Genomic DNA, 15,317 nt, shown 5'->3' on the forward strand with positions numbered 1-15,317 from the left:
TACTTCGGCTTTCCCATAGTTTTGTTTAAATAAAGTGAGCTCCTCGTTAAACTAGGGAACATTGTTTTTAGTAAATATTGCTTCAGAAATGCATTATTCCATTTTCTGTGTCAGAAATCTACCCAATCAATATTTAGGTTTTGTAATTTAGATGTTGGCTTGTTGTCTGCTGTTTTTAATTAATTGTATGAGTGCTGTTGGAATGTTTTGTATCACCTTAATATAGTTTTCCACGGAGCAATCCAGTTCATATTTGCCATCAAACTCTTCCACTTTAAGTACATTAACATTTCGACCTAATAGGGGCATGCTTTACCATATCTGTTTTCCCATCCAGTCTTCCATAAATATAGATTTTCTTCTACTTACGATGACTCTGTTGTTCCATAGTGGGACATTGTGAGGGCTAAATTTATGCTTATAAGTCATTTTCCAGCGTGACATAACTTGTTGGTGAAAGGCAGAGAGTTTGAATGGCAATTTAAAGATTTCAAAGTCCCATTTCAACAAGAAATTGACAGCTAATTGAACAGCAGAGAAGGAAGTGAAGTGAAAAGAGACGTTTGGAGGAAGGAAACAAACACAATGTGTGTGTGTGTGTGTGTGTGTGTGTGTGTGACTCCTCCTCTCCCTCCCCCTCCCAGCATTTCAAGTATCGGTGTCTCCGGTACGGTGGAGCAACAGCGGCGGGATGGAGTGCTGGGACGCTGCCGTTTCCTCCCTGAGCTTGGCTCTGATGGTCTTGGCCGTGGCCTATCTGCTGCGCCAGACCCGGACCCCGACGCGGTACGGCCGCTACGTGCCGGCGGATATTCGCTGCTGCTCGGCCAGACTCGGCTGGCTCGTGCAGGAGGTTCCGTCCTTCCTGCTGCCGCTAATGTTGCTGCTGCTCACCGAGCCTGACACCGAGCAGCCCGGAAGGACCCGGCGGGGCACTGGTAGGAAGCTGCTCGTCTGGACCTTCATGCTGCACTATTTCCACAGGTCAGAGGTCACCTGACTCTCACCTCCGCATGTTTACCTGAGTCTGACCTTAAACAGATGAAAACTTTAGACTCAACTTTAAGTTGACAGCAGATCCTAAAAATAGGAGTTAAGGTTTCATTAAACTATTAAATTTATTGGTTAAAAAAGTTCCAACTAACAGATCAGAATCAGTTTGCTCAGGGTTCAGTTATAAAGTGTGTGTGTGTGTGTGTGTGTGTGTGTGTGTGTGTGTGTGTGTGTGTGTGTGTGTGTGTTAAATAAACATGTATATAAAGACGTAGAGAACCAGGAGGAGGGGATGCAGCAGGTATTTAACACACTGAGCATTATTTTAATTCTCCGTCTGTTAGAAAGTTGTTTCACGTCTGTAAATGAACACTCCACTTTGTAATTCCCAACCTGAACCATCAGACCCGATCACGTAGGTTCCGATTATTTAATTATTCCAGCAGGTCTGAGAGGTTCAGGCTCTGCGCTGCAGTGGATCAGTGGACTGTCACAGCTAGTTTAGGACCGGTTTAACCACTAGTTTTGGACTGTTTTGGACTTGTTTGGACTGGTTGTAGACCGTTTTGGGCTAGTTTTAGACCTGCGTTCACAGCTGAGCTTTGAGGCTTGTGATGCGATCAGGTCAGGACGGATCAGATCGAACTTTTCAGCCAGGTGTGCTGGAGGTCAAAATGATGGAGTTCAGGAGAGTTGGGTTCAAAAACCAAGCAGGAAGTGACCCGATCTGTTCTTCAGGAGTTTTATCTACACCTTTCTGACCAGAGGACGACCCGTCCCGCTGATCATTGTCCTCTCCGCCGCTATCTTCTGCTCGATCAACGGCTTCCTGCAGGGGCATCACCTGCTGCACTGCGCCCAGTTCAAGGACACCTGGCTGACGGACGCTCGCTTGGCTGCAGGTGAGTCGCAGCATTTTCACCACCTCAGCAGGAAGCCCCGCCCACATCTGTATGAAAGGCTTCTTCTTAAATTTTCCTCAGTTTGAAGTGTTTTCATTTAGATTCTGATGAAACCTTTTCCTGTGAGTTTCTGACATGAGTACATGTGGTGTCGCAAATCCCCCTCTGAACTCAGCTCTCACTCTCACTCTCCAAAGGCGTTGCTGCTTGCAGTTTCTCTCTGCTCTCTCTTCCTCACACTCAAAACAAAAACACAAAGATGTCTGACTGTTAGCTTTGTTGGCTGCTATCATGTACCTCTCACATGGAGAGCTGAGAGCAGCCTGCTTTTCCACCCTTTGTCCTCCTTATTTATATACATAAGGCGGTCAGAATATTAAAAACCCCGCCGAGTGCAACTCCGCCCATCACGGCGCTGAATGATGACATGTATCCTGTTCCTGAAGGTTTCCTGGTGTTTGTGTTGGGTTTGACCATCAACATCCACAGCGACCACATCCTGCGCAGCCTGAGGAAACCTGGAGAGACGGTCTACAGGATCCCCCACGGTACGGCAGGTCCTGGTCCACACAGTCCTGGTCCACACAGCCTCACCGGACTCTTTCATTATTTATGGAGCTGCTTCTGTGTTTCAGGGGGAATGTTTGAGTTCGTGTCCGGCGCCAACTTCTTCGGGGAGATCATAGAGTGGTGTGGTTACGCTGTGGCAGTGTGGTCGTTACCGGCCTTCGCCTTCTTCTTCTTCACCGTCTGCTCCATCGGTCCCAGAGCCTACCAGCACCACAGGTACCCCTATAATCTGATCTTCTGACAGAACCACAGGTACCCCTATAATTTGTGTTGTGTTGTGTTGTGTTGATGAGATGTTGTGTGTGTGTGTGTGTGTGTGTGTGTGTGTGTGTGTGTGTGTGTGTGTGTCCTACAGGGACTACCAGCAGCGGTTCGAGGACTACCCTCGGTCCAGGAAGGCTCTGATCCCGTTCATCCTGTGAGGAACCGTTTTCTCGTCTTATTTTTCTTTTTAATCTGACTGATTTCCAGCCGTAGGATCGTTGACTATTATTTTAAAATGCAGTTTTAAATGAAGACATTCTGTTTTCAATGCTATTCTTTAGCTGTTGCAGCTGTTATTGATCTGATGATCAGGTTATTGATCTGTGCAGGCGGAACTTCGTCTCTTTAAAATGACTTGAAGTCATCGTCAGATTTCTTCTTCGATCGTCAGTCGTCACTTTGAGTCAGTTTCTCCATGTTTACTGTAGAGAATTGTTTTCTTCTGCCTGAAAAAAACATTTTAAAATCATTGAACAGAAAACTGTTAACAAACAGAGGATTTATGTTTCCTCTGGCAAATAAATCATGATTATTTTCCCACACAGGAACATCCCATAATTAAATGTTAAAAAAATTAATTCTTTCAGTAAAATAATCTGTGAACTTTTTGATGTATTTTATAGGTTTTGTTTATTAAGAATTTCATGCAATTTTGTTGTTTTTTATTCACTAATCTGAATGTTAAATCTAAAGATTTCACAATGAAAGTCTGATAAGTTTTCAAATAAAAATCATAGTCTAACATAGTGTAACCAACTGTTTTTCCCTCTGAACTGCTCACATGGTCTCAGTTAAAATTATTGTGTCTCCTGTATTGTTCGCTGATCCAATAAATTCCTGAGCTGCTGCACTGACAGAAAGATGAGTTGTCCTGCTGGCAGTGCCTACATGTCACAGGATGCATTGGGTCCCTTTACAACAATTGTTTTTTATTGTCTCTCTCTGTTGTTCTTTTCTCTCTCTGCTCTCCCCTCACTAGAACTGTCTGGTTCTGGTTCTGTTGGAGGGTTCTTCCTGTTAAAAGAGAGTTCTTCCCTCCAGCTGTTGCTCATATTGAACTGTTGGGTTCCTCTGTGGTGTTCTAAGGTTCTGATCTGAGGACTTTACTGAGATGACTCGTCCTGTGTTTTGGTGCTTTGTAAATATATCTGAAAACTTTCATTAACCAACAAAAACTGAACGCACTGCCATGTAAATTGGTAAATTGTGTTTTTAGATCAAAAATGTTTACTCTGAGGAATTCTTACAATAATAGTTGTGCACATGAGAACCTGATCAGTTCCTCCAGGATTTCATGGAGTACTTTTGTGATTGTTGCGATTCAAAATACTTGATTTTGCAGGGTTTACAAAAAAAAAAATTGCGATGCAATTTGCAGAGTTTTTGCTTGTTTTTTTTGCGTAAAATTGCAGCAATCAGAAAAAGTTGCAAGTTCAGAAAGAAAAAGAAAAAATGTTTTAAGCACTAACTGATAAAGATATAAATGTGTAATCACTTCCTGTGATAATAATCATGCTGCACATCACAGAAATATTTTAGTTCTAATCTTTTTTTAAATGTATTTATAGAACTTCGAGAACCATGGGGATAAAAGTTACAAAAATATATCATAAAAGTGACGCAGCTTAACAGAAGAGACCGTCTATGACTAATATAGAAACAACGACAAAATAAGAGCTTTAGATGCTGTTTAAGTCATGTTAATTCAACACATAGGCCTACTGTATTCACAAAAACAAAGTGCAGTTTCTTACAACTTCACGTGTGTATACATTATCTGTAGCATGCAGTAATATGTAATCACTTCCATTGATAATAAGCATTTCATTAGAACATTTTCTTGTTGAGGCCACATCTTCCGCAAACAAACCCCGTCACTTCCAGTTGTTCCGGTTGTTCCGGTGCAATTTGTTTTGGTGAGATGAAAGGAGGAGATCCGTACTGATTGTAAATGCGGAGTTATTTGCGTAAATAAAGTGTTTTGTTTGAAAGTACTTACTTTTACCCTGAGCACAGCTTCTGCTCTCAGCATTTCTGCGGAAAAATCGCAGAAATAATTTTTTTTTTTTTTTTAAAGCTCCCGCAGATATTCTGGAGTTTGCTTGAATTTGGGTTCATTATTGCGATTGCAACATCGCGAGTTCCTCGAGAGACTTCCTGTTGTGTCAAGCTTGAGTTCCTGATTTAGAAATAAATTAATAATAAAAACATTTTTTTGAGTAGGCGTCTCTGTAATGTTTATTTTGGATAGCTGAATGTATGAAAAACGAGGAAGCAGAAAAAAAAAATGAAGACCGAGCAGTTTTTCCACATGTTTCTTTCTTTCTTCACGTTCCCGCTTCTTAAACCACAGTTAAAACACATTAATTTGACAAATCTGTTTTAAGCGTCCTGCTTTTATTTTGAAGTACAGCTCAACAGCCCGGAAGAGCGCGCGTCGTGGGTCATTTGTACGTAGAGTCAGTACAGAATTGACGTACGTCAGATATCCTGCGTAAACATCCACAACAAACATGGCGGACGGTAAGTTAATTGTTTTCCATTGATCACGTTTCTCTCCGTTTTTTTAATTTTTTTTTATCGTAATGTAGTTTATTTGCGGCGTGTTTCCGGCTTCAGTTGGTGATTTGTTGACCGGTTCAATCCGGAGAGCTTGACTTTAACCGTCAGTGACGTTTATTCACCGGAAACAAAGCGTTAATGTGATGCTAAGCTAATTTACCGCCGTTACAGGGCAGACATCAGCGTGAAGATTTCAGTCCAGTAGAAACGGTTCGGTGTCCATCCGGTATTGAACCGGTTGAAACGACTCACTACACCTAACAATAAACCAGGTCACGTGTTTTTCTTCGGCGACGTTTGTTAATAAAAAAAACAAAACGCATCCAGGTCAGAATTCCTTCGAACCAAACGCTGTTTAAAAATATGTCGATTTATCGAGTCTTTACTTCTCGTGCGTTTTATGTTTGAAAGAAGTGAAGTCCGGTTCTGCTGCAGTCCTGGAGAACCTATCGGCGATGATGCGGCCTGATGTATGTAACGGAACAATGTTTATTACACTACACCCCGTCCTGGAAGTTAGTTTCTTTGGACCAGAGTCCGTTAATAAATCAGCCGGTTTATCCAGATATTCACAGTTCTGTTGGAAATCTATTGGAGGTTTCGTCTCGTGGAGCTGAGAGCTGAATAAATGAATCTGTTAATCGTTCAGTGACAGTTTAAATAGTCAATTAATGATATGACTGAAATACAAAGAGGTGAAATGCAAATATTCAGCCCCATTGAAATCACGTCTTCTGTTACTACAGGAAGTTCAGTGATGAATTAATCCCTTTTAGGATAAAATGCATGTTTTGCTGCAGTGAAAGTTTTACACAGTTCAACTCGTTGTTTTCACAGAACCTAAATAAATCTTTCATCAAACTAAAAAGCCTTTTCTGCTCCATCTGCTGTAATAATGTCAAATATGAAACATCGCCACAACACCGTCTGAGCTGCTCACACGTCTGCAGACTTCGTCCCTCTGCACCAAATTCAGTTATAAAAAAATCAAACACATTTTACCACTGTCTTTGTAAACGTTAAGAACAAACAGCCTCAACTCTCAACGAGCCAATGTAGCTGTTCTGGAGCTTTCAGTCGAAGTCCATGATCTTCATCAGCATGACCCAGTGGACCGTTTTCATCTTTTAAAAAAAACCAAACACTCGTTTTGTTCTTCAGATCACACAGATGCAGATCAGTCGATGGAGGGACACACACCTGTGAGTAAGACACACTAAAACACTTAGCCTTGCTTATCACGAAGACATGACGCAGGGGGAAACTGTTAGCCTAGCCCATAAAATTAAAGACGACAGCAGTTCTTCGTTTCATTAATGTGTTAATTAAGGAAACTTATTGTTAACTCTGATAATCGATTAGTTTTTCATCGTGCGGCTGTGACTTTTGATTTTTCTATTTTGTTTCACAGTAAACTGTCTTTAAGTTTTGGACTGTTGGTCCATTAAAACAAGAGATCTGTTGTTAAAGTTCTGATGGATGTTTTCACAGACCAATCAATGATCAATAATGAACAGTGTGGTTAGTTTTAGTGTTTCCAGATACAGAAACAGCTCCGTGATGGTGACCTGCTTTATTCTGTGGTTCGTTTGTATAAATCACTGAGCATGAATCCTCCTACAGGTGTCTGAAAACCCTCACGCAGAGTATGGCCTGACAGACAACATCCAGGTAACACACACACACACACTGCATAATGTGAAAGCAGTGGCAGACTCCCAGCATGCTTTGCTGCTGCTGCTCCTCAGAGGACTGTGGAGAACGAGAAGGCGGGCACAGAGAAGATGTCGAAGCAGAAGGTGGACCTGCAGGCACTGCCGACCAGAGCGTACCTAGACCAGACGGTGGTGCCCATCCTGCTGCAGGGCCTGTCGGTACTCGCCAAGGAGAGGTCAGAGACTAACAAATATTTAACTAACTGAGTCAGAAACGAACAAACATTTAACTAACAAATATTTAACTAACCGGGTCAGAAACGAACAACTATTTAACTGATTGGGTCAAAAACTAACAAATATTTAACTAATCGGGTCAGAAACTAACTAACATTTAACTAACCGGGTCAGAGACTAACTAACATTTAACTAACTGGTCAGAAACTAACAAATATTTAACTAACCGGTCAGAAACTAACAAACATTTAACTAACCGGTCAGAAACTAACAAATATTTAGCTAACCGGGTCAGAAACTAACAAATATTTAACCAACCAGGTCAGCGACTAACCAATATTTAATTAACCGGGTCAGAAACTAACATGTAACTAACCAGGTCAGAGACTAACCAATATTTAACTAACTGGGTCAGAGACTAACTAACATTTAACTAACCGGGTCAGAGACTAACCAATATTTAACTAACTGGGTCAGAAATGAACAAATATTTAACTAACCGGGTCAGAAACAGTAACATATCTAACTAACCGGGTAAGAAACGGTACCATTAACTAACCGGGTCAGAAACAGTAACATATTTAACTAACAGGTTGTTTCCTGCAAGTAGTTTGCGTCGTCATGATTTCTTTTCCTCTTCCAGACCTCCAAACCCGATCGAGTATTTGGCCGCGTTCCTGCTGAAGAACAAATCACAGTTTGAAGAGAGAAACTGAAGACATTTTCTTTCAGTCAAAACTTTTTCTCTCGCGTCTCTCCGTGCACCGCTAGACTGTTTCTTCTTTTCTTTTTGTAATCCAGAATAAACGTGTTGATGTGAAACAGGATGTTGCTCTCTGGGATTTTATTCTGAAAGGGTGATTGATCTAAATCACTTCCGTTGACTGTGTGCTGCCCCCTAGTGGTTACAGTCACAAATTTAAAGTTGCAATATTTAGAGAATGGAAGTGATTATTTTTGTCATGGCACAGAATATTTTTTTAAGAATAGTTTAAGACAAAAACGATTTTTTTTTTTTTTAGAATGAAGTCGGAAATTTAAAAAAAACAACAAGATATATATATATAAATTTTGTTTTCACTAATTTTTCATGAGGTGAACTAAAAGATCTGGGATTTCTTTTATGCAAAAAAACGTGTTAATTTTCTTAAATTTAAAATCTGTTCGTGAGATCCACCTGACAGGTGTGAATCACCAGGAGCTCATTAAACAGCAGGATTGTTGCACAGGTGATCCTCAGACTGTCAAAATAAAAGGACACTCTAAAACGTGTAGTTTTTCCAGTCACATTTTTCTTAATGCATTACAATTTTTTTTTTCACTTTTATTCTCAAATTTTGGCAACTTTGTCCTTGAAATATTACCTTGTAAACGTCTGACTTTATTCTCATAACCTTTAAACTTTTATTCAAAAAATGTTTTCTAGACACCGATTTTTGTTCTTTAAAATGCCCACCTTTGTCCGTTTGCCCTTACTCTTAAATTTGGGATATATACTATATTAATATAGAATAAAGTCAAAAAACTAAATAAAATAAAACGGAAAAATCGGAAAAAGTAATAAAAGAAAATTCCCAATCTTTTTTTTTCAACTGTTTTTTTTTTTGTCACAAAAAGCTCAAAATAGTTTTAAACGTTAGATAAGATTTGAGAAATATTTTGATCTGGATGAAAAAAAGTTCCAATATTTTGAGAAGTGGAAACATTCAGAAACAAAAAAACTGAATCAGAAATGTTAAACTGTTCATTAGAAACAACTGTCAAAGAAAAACTTTAAAAGTAAAAAAACAAATTAGGAGAAAAAGTTTTTGAGAAAAACTTATGATGAAATGTCGAATAGAAAGTTATGATGTTCTGAGAACAATAAAAAAAAGAAAACCAAAACTGGGAGTTAAATGAGGCTCAAAGTCTCGACAGATTCAGTAGAATAAACTTTATTCTTCAGCTCGTTGCAGAAGTTTGACGTTACTGCACAGAACAACGAAATAAAACTCGGCTACAAAATTGAATTCAACACTTTTTACAAAATGTATAAAGACCCCCTCCTGGTCCGTCCATCTATTGTCTACCCGTTTATACTGAACTATGCACGGGGGGCGGAGCCTAACCCAGCCGACTTTAAACAAAGGCAGGGCACACCTGGACAGGTCGTCAGTCCTGTCGCTAGTCTTAAAGCTGATGAACAAAATCTGCTGGTGTTTTAACAGAAGAAGGAGCGACGCTAACATACAAAAACATCTAGTAACATCTAGGAAACAGGAAACCTGTCGACCCTTCGTTGTCGCCGAGCTCCTGAGGGACAAAACTTTAAAACATTTTATGTTTAATGAATCCACGAAGTAAATCTGTGATCTGCTTCGAGTCTGTTAAATTTGTTCACAAAAAAAAATCACCTTAAAATACTAAAAACATTCAAACATAACTGGATTTTAATGAGAGCTGTTTGAAATGTTCAAACTGTTTTAGTAACAGTATTTTATCTTCCCATCTACACAGGAAGTTCGAACGTGTCAGTCAGCTGACACGACATTAACGCTTGGCTGTCGTAGCTTCAGCTGCTGTCAAGAGTAAAAGCAGAAAAACGATCAGTCGAAAGAAAGCTGATCAGTTTTTAATTAGACTGAATAAAGAACTAATCAATGGAAACTTAAGCTACTAGTTAGCTGCACCACGACAGACTGATGTCTGTATAATTCCTGTGTGTCCACAAAAACAGACAGATTCTCAGGCAGCTTCTGAACTGTCTGTTTCTCTGGACGTTTATCCTGAAGGACATCTGAGACGTTGCTGTGGTATTGAACCTCCTGCCCCGCCCTCCACACCGAGCTCAGAGCTCAACCAGTTCATGTAGAACGTGATCAGCGTACATCGACAACGATAGATAGCTTTGAGGGGTGTGGCCTCACGTGTGGGCGGAGCCTCAGTACCAGGTCTCCAGCCCAGTCACTACTGCACATTTCTGACAACTTTTTAGCATCGTTTTCATCCAGTGGGAGGAAATGGAGACACGTCAGCCGTCTTTATAAACAGATCAGTGAGGAAATCATTTAAAGGGAGCGAATGTTAAAATGTGCTTTTGGAACATCAGGAGGCTGCAGCTCCCATTTTATTCTGCTCCAAGAGATTCAGTTTACCAACAACAGAAATATCAAATCCTAACATCTTATTATCATTAAGAAAAATGTAAGTGAAACTTTTATAATTCAGATTTTGAATCAGCGGATTTAGTGTTTTAATAGTTCCCCACAGAGTTCAAATTAATTCAACAGAAATATGTAAACAATCAAGTTTAATATTCTCACTGTCACTAATCTGAGAGGAAATTCTATGAATATTTAATAAAACAAAGTCGAAGCTGGTGGACATGAAACCCTGACGATCATCTGATGACAGCTGCAGCAGCTACGCCTCAGACCAGCTTCTTACCCCAAGGATTATGGGTAATGAGAGCTAAACCCTGATCATCTGACAAACACACATCATCCAGCGGAGCTCTGAGTTTCTGTGTTCAGAAACATTCAAAGAAGTTAAACAAAAAACTGAAACAGAATGAAGGAAATCACTTCCTGAACCAGTGGCCCCGCCCACTTCGTTGCTCCACCCCCTTATTTCTATTGAACTCTTTGGGGTTTCGGAACAGATCTTCACGCGGGATGAGCTTGTTGTCAGTCAAGTAGCTTTGATCTACAGGTGTCATTGGGTCAAATGATCTCCTCACAAACACGTGGCCCAATCAGCAGGCAGAACTGTGTTCATGAAATGAGCTGAAATCTTCAAATGACCTCCGGAGTGAATCGTAGATTAAAAACAGGAACATTTTGGGGGTGTTTGCTTTGACTGACAGATGTGTCAGCCAATCACAGCCAGCCGTCATGACGAGCACTGAGGACACGTGACAGAAACTCCACAGACGTGACGGGATTTAAGGCGGGTCTTTAACTATTAGTCAGCAGGTGGTCTCTGTTCCGGATCCAAACAATCCACCTGGAAAACAACAAGTTAACGTCCACACCAGCTTCCTCCATCCATGACATCACTTCCTGTGGACCGAATATCGGCACAGGAAGTAGTCTTTGTGCGTTACATCAACAGACGGCGGCGGTCCAGCAGGATAACGAGGAGACTGATGACGACGAGTAACAAGGAGGAAGGTGACGTGGGCGGGGCTTCGTCTCAGATGTAAAACTGATGAGCAGCCAGGTTGTCCATGAAGGGACGAACCAGGAAGTCCGTGGAGAAGTAGAAGACGAGGCCGAAGGTGATGGAGATCGGCAGCGCCGGCAACGCCTTCTTAAAGATGGCCAACAGCAGCAGAGTCAGGCAGAGACCCTGAGACGGGACACGACAGGTGAGTTAGAGGGACAGGAACAGGTGAGTACCGGTGTTTCATCATCCTGTCGTCTGAAACGACAACAACAACTTACGATGAGGATGGCAACGAAGCAGGCGAGCGTCGTGTTCCAGTCTCCCCCGGTCGCTGCAGCTTTTCCCACCAAGACGCTGTAAAAGATGAAATCTCCGAGGCCGAGCTTCACGCCTCCTGCGCACACGCACACACACACACACACACACCCCGCCGTCGTCAGAGACAGACACCTCCACAGACGGAGCACCTGTACTTGTCAGTGCAGAAAAACTCACTTTCCTCCTCCAGCTCGTCTTCTGGGAGCGACCTCGACGGGCGGGTCGGAGGCTCCGCCCTCCTGCTGCTCTGCACCTCCACCTCCTCATCTGAAAAACAAAATGGCGGCAGAGTGGCAGCGTCAATACGACGACCAATCTAAAAGCAGCTGCACGCAGGTATGCGTGTGGTCGACGTGCGGAGGTGGACCTGTTTCGGAGCGCTGAGCGTCCGCCGGGCTCGCCATCCCCACCGTCCACATCATGGCAGCTACAAAAACACACACACACACACACACACACACACGGAAGTTAGTTTAACATCTGACGGTTCAAACTGTTTGAAGGACTGTAGTGAAATGAACTGAAACTCTGGTGGTCATCTGGATTTACATGTAGCGCCACCATGTGGTCACATTTCAATACGTACAGTACTTTAGTTTATATCTACTGAACTGATGGCATCCCACCAGCCTCAGCTTCACTACAAACCCCAACACAGCCTGTATTTAAACTGGACGTAGCTTCTGAAAAATGAGGCCGATGCGGAAGTGTCTTAAGCTGCAATACCAGCGAGTGCCACTAGAGGCTGCCTCCAAAAAGCCTCCGGCTCCGTAGACTCCCATTCAACTTCTCTCATGAAATACAAAGTTAGTAAATGTTTTCCACGAGTAATCTCGGTGTTGTTAGCTAAAGTCACTCCTTCTTATTAGTTTTCTGGAGGTCCATCTGAAAATAATCCCGTCATTAATTAGAAAATAAGCTTCAAAAAGATGTGGGCGTGTCTGTTTGATTGACAGGCCTGTGATGCAGTCAGGTTACAGCTATCGGTGGGCGGGACGTTTGTATCGTCAGGCTTCCAATCCGATCAGTCAGATCCACCGCTCACTCCTCCTCCCAGCTCGTCCAAGTATGGTCACCGAAACCGACGGAATCTGACTTCTTTTATCACTCGTCACCTGACGACCAGCAGATCTTCAGTTTACTATCGAACATGACGGAGAACATGAAATCTGACTCACAGGAGTAGATGAGGGCGGGGAAGATGGGCTCGTTGCGCTCCTGAGCCGTTTCCACCAACATCCTGAGGGGACCTTTCGGACTCAGGACCGCCACCAGGTCTGCAAGAACACACAACCTGAGCAACAAGGCATGGTGGGAAGGCTGAAACAAGGAATGCTGGGACGTTATCAGCTGACTACAGTATCTGTAAAGAAAAAAATCATGAACTCTTCAACGCGCTGCGATGTTGGAGAAACCTGCTGCCATGGCGACGGAGTTCCAGTGGTTTGTGTTCTTTTGGTTTCAAAAGACGCGGTAACATACAGGTGACTGAAACAAAGTGACAAAGAGGGAAGAAGAGCACACTGACTAAATACAGCAGGGAGGGAAGGACAATGAGGGGCAGGTGAAGTTACATCTCCTGATCGACAGTGACAGCAGCTGAAGACTCGACTCACCGTAGACGGAGATGGCTCCCAGGATGACCCAGGCCGACCACTCAGGCAGGTATTTGATGAAGACGAGGGCCATGAGGGCGCTGATGAGGATCAGGTAGGCCTGCTGCAGCTGCAGGGGGCCTTTCCAGTGGATACAAATCATCCCCACCGCCCCGAAGTTCCAGATGATCACCGCCACCGTCGGGTAGTCCACCGCCAGGTTGTACGTCTTGAACACCTCACTGGAAACCAAGCAGGAAACCAACAGTGTCACAGGGGACCTGATGTACCTGGTGGTCATCGACACACCTGGTGGTGGTCGGCACACACCTGGCCGGCACACATCTGGTGGTGGTTGCCACACACCTGGTGGTGGTCGACACACCTGGTGGTGGTCGACACACACTTGGTCTAACAGCTGCTAAAGCTCCACAGGGAGACCAGGACTCACCCCAGGTACATGAAGCTGAACCAGAAGAGCAGCATGAGGGAGGACAGGATGAGCCAGCCGTGGATGAACTGCAACACAACACATCAGAGCACATCACGCCTGCTCCACAGCGCCCCCTAACAGCAGCAGCTTCAACTACAGCTGCAGATTCATAACATATGCCTTTAATATGCAGCCTATGGTGTGAATAGGAGGAGGCGGGGCTACCTTATAGCAGCGGTACTTGTAGAGGACGACCAGGAAGATGGTCATGACCACGATGACGCTGATCATGATGATGGTGTTGAGGACGGAGTTGAGGAGCCGGCGGCCAACAGACGACGTGTTCTCCGTGAACGGCGTGTAGATCCTGCGGGGACAAACGTGGTGGTTAGTGGTGGGGGGAGGACGAGGTCGTGCGGCGGCTGAACTTTGACCTACAGTTGCTGATCGGTCTTCTCGGTGTAGAAGCTGACCGACTTGATGGTGGCGACCACCACAATCATGCAGAGGGTGACGGGGATGAAGAGCATAATGACGTGCTTCGCGCCGTACTTCAGAGTCAGCTCCTCCTCGTCAGCGTCCGCCTCCTGATCCGAGCCGCCGCCACCGCCGCCATCCGCGGCAGCCGAACCCCCGGCCGAACCCGCCCTCCTGCTGACCCCCGGCTGCACCGACAGGGGGCGACATTTAGAAAAACACACAGACGACACACGGCGAGATAAAGTCCAAACTGACCTTTACCCTTTTGGTTGGTGTGTCGTCAGGGGGGGTGAGGTCGCCGTCCGGTCGGTAGGACGGAACCGTCGGGTTCTCCGACTGAACCAACGCTGTCCTCTCGTTGTAGATGTCGTCATCGCTGTCCGAGGCGTTCATGGTGGCTTCACACAGACTGCAAAGAACCACCAGAACCGTCAGCGACCCAGGAACTGTGGCGTTGTTGGGTTTCTCTGTATAATGTTGTGAAGTTCTGCTGTAGGGACTTTAATGTGTTAAGTGTCATGAAATAACCTCTGTTGTGATTTGGCGCCATATAAATAAAATTGAATTGAATCGAAAAAGTAACAACAACACGGGCATTATGGGGGTTCCGTGTATGACGTCATCAAACCCATAACTATTTAAAAAGCTTTTCCGTCAACTCGCCGTCTTGTCACGTGTTTTGAGGGTCTGACATCATCATGAAAGGATCACGTGATTACCTGACCTGTCGAACCGAAGACTAAAATCAAAACATCGCTTCATAAAGCCGGAAACAGTTTGTTGTGACAGGACTGATGTTTAAACTGCAGCTCGGACAGTTTAACTTCCGTCTTCGTGTCCAAATGTCCGCAGAGAGACAGAAGCACGCACGCGGAGGCTGAACATGAAGCCGTTAGTGTTGAATGAACGATTTAAAACCAGTTTACCTCGAATTTAAAGAGCAGAAATCCGCCGTCAGAGAAAACACCGAGCGATCCCACAATCCGGAAGACGACAGTCAGCTGACCAGCGCAGCACGTGATCTCTTCTCACGTCACCAACATCACAAGCTCAATAAACAAAATCCTTAAAGATCAGGTTTTAGTGCGTGACTGAAATCAGAATTTTCAGATCTGGAAATATAAAAAAACTTTATGAAAATGTCAGTTTTTTTCTTTTTCTT

General features: G+C 43.5%; 3 protein-coding genes across 6 annotated transcripts; 2 read left to right on the forward strand and 1 right to left on the reverse strand.

Moving 5' to 3' along the window:
• The first annotated feature begins 75 nt into the window (after positions 1-75).
• On the forward strand, positions 76-4,939 carry srd5a2a (steroid-5-alpha-reductase, alpha polypeptide 2a). 2 transcript variants are annotated; one of them, XM_069167964.1, is made up of 5 exons: positions 76-984; positions 1,759-1,895; positions 2,342-2,443; positions 2,531-2,681; positions 2,821-4,939. In XM_069167964.1, exons 1-5 carry the CDS (start codon positions 692-694, stop codon positions 2,885-2,887), a joined length of 750 nt encoding a protein of 249 aa, XP_069024065.1. In that variant the 5' UTR covers positions 76-691; the 3' UTR covers positions 2,888-4,939. The 2 variants fall into 2 exon arrangements, with proteins under 2 accessions (XP_069024065.1, XP_069024064.1); XM_069167963.1 differs by having other exon boundaries at positions 79-984; positions 1,732-1,895.
• Positions 4,940-5,189: 250 nt separating this feature from the next.
• Positions 5,190-8,010, forward strand: dpy30 (dpy-30 histone methyltransferase complex regulatory subunit). Of its 2 annotated transcripts, none has more exons than XM_069167965.1 (5): positions 5,190-5,252; positions 6,453-6,493; positions 6,915-6,962; positions 7,040-7,182; positions 7,827-8,010. In XM_069167965.1, exons 1-5 carry the CDS (start codon positions 5,243-5,245, stop codon positions 7,897-7,899), a joined length of 315 nt encoding a protein of 104 aa, XP_069024066.1. In that variant the 5' UTR covers positions 5,190-5,242; the 3' UTR covers positions 7,900-8,010. The 2 variants fall into 2 exon arrangements, with proteins under 2 accessions (XP_069024066.1, XP_069024067.1); XM_069167966.1 differs by lacking the exon at positions 5,190-5,252 and adding an exon at positions 5,304-5,761.
• A 1,091-nt stretch (positions 8,011-9,101) lies between these two features.
• On the reverse strand, positions 9,102-15,149 carry psen2 (presenilin 2). Of its 2 annotated transcripts, none has more exons than XM_069167676.1 (11): positions 15,082-15,149; positions 14,417-14,564; positions 14,114-14,340; positions 13,901-14,042; positions 13,694-13,761; positions 13,264-13,484; positions 12,826-12,924; positions 12,015-12,074; positions 11,825-11,914; positions 11,608-11,723; positions 9,102-11,512 (listed from the first exon to the last, which is right to left on the reverse strand). In XM_069167676.1, exons 2-11 carry the CDS (start codon positions 14,546-14,548, stop codon positions 11,357-11,359), a joined length of 1,311 nt encoding a protein of 436 aa, XP_069023777.1. In that variant the 5' UTR covers positions 14,549-14,564; positions 15,082-15,149; the 3' UTR covers positions 9,102-11,356. The 2 variants fall into 2 exon arrangements, with proteins under 2 accessions (XP_069023777.1, XP_069023776.1); XM_069167675.1 differs by having other exon boundaries at positions 14,411-14,564.
• Between the last annotated feature and the right edge of the window lie 168 nt (positions 15,150-15,317).

The sequence above is a fragment of the Embiotoca jacksoni genome, unplaced genomic scaffold, assembly GCF_022577435.1.
Source record: "Embiotoca jacksoni isolate LCO1_2020_lvr unplaced genomic scaffold, fEmbJac1.0.p SCAF_4, whole genome shotgun sequence".
NCBI classification, from domain to species: Eukaryota; Metazoa; Chordata; class Actinopteri; family Embiotocidae; genus Embiotoca; species Embiotoca jacksoni.